This window comes from Penaeus monodon, chromosome 35 (assembly GCF_015228065.2).
Source record: "Penaeus monodon isolate SGIC_2016 chromosome 35, NSTDA_Pmon_1, whole genome shotgun sequence".
Lineage (NCBI taxonomy): Eukaryota > Metazoa > Arthropoda > Malacostraca > Decapoda > Penaeidae > Penaeus > Penaeus monodon.
The window spans coordinates 35,258,630-35,261,688 of NC_051420.1; the positions used below are offsets into that span (position 1 = coordinate 35,258,630).

General features: G+C 29.8%; 1 protein-coding gene across 1 annotated transcript; it reads right to left on the bottom strand.

Annotated features, from left to right (window-relative positions):
- Positions 1 to 743: 743 nt before the first annotated feature.
- LOC119595171 (zinc finger protein OZF-like) lies at positions 744 to 2,865 on the bottom strand (the record flags this gene model as incomplete). The annotated part of the gene is given in 2 exon segments (XM_037944340.1): positions 744 to 2,328; positions 2,741 to 2,865. A coding segment is annotated over 1 exon segment (1,206 nt). The 3' UTR covers positions 744 to 1,085.
- Between the last annotated feature and the right edge of the window lie 194 nt (positions 2,866 to 3,059).

The following is a 3,059-nucleotide window of genomic DNA, read 5'->3' on the forward strand; positions in this document are numbered from 1 at the left end:
GTCAGTGAAAAAGGTGTTGCTAAATGCTTGGGGCTCCTTGTAGTTTGGGGTCAAATGCCGACATTCATACAAATAAAATACATAAAATATAACTCCTGATATACTGTTTTTACTTCATGTATAATTAGTTTTTATTGTCTACTTATTTTCTAATCTGTTCAGAGAAACATAGTAATATATAGTTGCAATGATTTATCATTATTTGGAATCACAAGAGAATGGACTGTTATAACACCTGTTTCCACATGGATGTATTAACTTGGATTTTTGTTTGGATGTTGGAGAGCATTTGGTAAAAGGGGTCTTGGATGATGTAATTATGAATAGGCACCAAATAACAACAAACACATTTACTCCCTGTTTATTTTCCCCGTATATCAAGTGAACTCATTATCACAATGTGTCTCCATGTATATAATGTTTTAACACTTGATGTTGAATTCCAACATCATATTTATATTTGACATTGTTTATATATATTCTATATATATATATATATTTTATATAATATATATATTATATAAAATTTTATATATATTTTGAATTTTAATTTTTAAAATCTTAATCTTTATAATTATATATATAATTATATATATATATATATAAAAATTAAAATATATATAATTATATATATATATTATATATATATATTATATATATATATTATATATAATATATATATATATATATATATATATATTATATTTACAATCCCACCCCCTGGTTCAAGGGAAACAATAGAGCTTAGCATTCTTTTTATATAAAAAAAAAAATTGGGGAGAGCTTTTGTAAGACATGTTGAACTTTACAGTCTGACCTGTGGCTTACATTCCCACATTCAAACTACTTACATAAAGCCTGAAAATCTACATGTATAAAATTGTATATCTCATTTCATTGTTTTTTTGTTGTTAATCTAAAGGACTAAATCACATTTTCCTTATCAAGGACACATTCAGATAAGCTGGACACAGGCTGCTCTGGTTATAATAATTATTATTACTATTATTATAATTATTATTATTATTATTAATATAATAATAATAATAAAAATGGCTGACATACTGCATACCTCACAGATAAGGCTAATCTTTTGTATGTACGTGTGTATGTTTCACCAAATTATGTCTATATGTATAGGACTTACTACATATCTTACAGGTGAAAGGCTTCTCTTTTGTATGTACTCTCATGTGGTCCACTTGAAATTGTTTTCGTGAAAATCCTTTGTTGCAAACTGGACAGATATATGGCTTCTCCTGTGTATGTATTCTCATGTGGAAAACTAGATTAGTATGCACAGTAAAAGCCTTGCTACATATATCACAAACATAAGGCTTCTCCTTTGTATGAACTCTCATATGCTGCTTTAGATCACACTTGTGAGCAAATGCTTTACAACAAACCTGACATTCGTGAGGCTTCTCTTTTGTATGTACTTTCATGTGCTTAACAAGAGTGGTCTTCAGAGAGAATGCACGACCACATATCTCACATATATATGGTTTCTCGTCTGTATGTACTCTCTTGTGTGCAATGAGATTATTTTTCTGAGCAAATGCTCTAGTGCAAACCTCACATCTAAAAGGTTTCTCTTTTGTATGCACTCTCATATGTTCTACTATTTTACTTTTTTTGTTGAAACTCTTCTCACATATGTCACAAACATAACTTTTCCCTATTGCATCCATTTTTCTGTGTGTTTCCTCTTTATCACCTTTCTCTTGTGTTACCTGACCCTCTGATGAGCATGTGTTCTTACAAGTTTCTGCTAAAAATGGCACTGCTGATGACAATGGATCTATATCTTCACACATCAAAATGTCAGAGTCAGTGTCAACTGCTTCTCCTTGAATTTTGAATTTCTCATACAATGGATTTTCATGTTTTACATCTACCTTTCCTGCAGTCTTTATATAGATAATATTTTCTTCATCTGCATGCTCTACTGTTTCTTTTGGGTCATTTTTAATTGATACTCTTCCAAGACTTTTGGCATCTTCAGATACTGAACATTTATATTCAGTCTTTATAGAGGTCACATTCTCTTCATCAAAATCCTCTTCAGAATATTTTTTCACTGATTTCTCAATACAACTTTTAACTTCTTTAGACACTGAACTTTCATATTCAGTCTTGATATTGATAGTATCATCTTGTTCTATATAATTAATAGATTTTTTTACTACCTGGTAATCCTTCTCATCAATATCTTTAACATTCTCTTCTTTAATGGTAGTGAATTCACAAGTGCTGTCAAGCTTTTTCCTATACAAACCCGAGTCCTGCATGATGGTAGCCGAAATTACTCCCTAGTCCCAGCAATGGCTGCAAAAGAATTTTATAAACATCAATATTTCAACTTCCAATTAATTACTGAAATAAAATAAATCATTTTTGTCTATATACTGCTATTGGCACCACTTTTAGAAACCTTTTACTTTTCCATGTTCATATGAATAAAATATCAACATTAAAGATGACAACACAGCTGAATCTTGGTAAGATATAATTTAGCCAATATTTAATCTGTGCACATCAATTCAAGTAGGAAAAAAACTATCAAATGCCAAAGTGTCTATAAAATCATAAAAGTAAACAAAATGTCCTTACATCTTTTGGACATAAAGGATTAATCACAACTTAAATATGTGTACATATACATATACCGTGGGCAGCTGTCTCATATTGTGAGACAAAATGCCACTCATCAGCCCCAACAGCCCTTTATATTGCATACCCTGCAGCAGATGATGAAACTGGATGTGGTTTTGACACCAGAATCAGCAAACATCAAGCTGATGTACATCATGACAGGACTTTCAACACCATGGTAGTGAATCTGGATGCAGCTTATCTACCAAACTGGAAGGAAACAGAAATAATCCATGTAGGATTGAACAAACAGAAAAGAAAAATTAGGGAAACTGTATACATCACAGCAGAGGAAAATGTAAACACTGCATTATATATATATATATATATATATAATATTATATATATATTATATATATATATATATTTATATATTATAATATATAATATATAATAATAATATG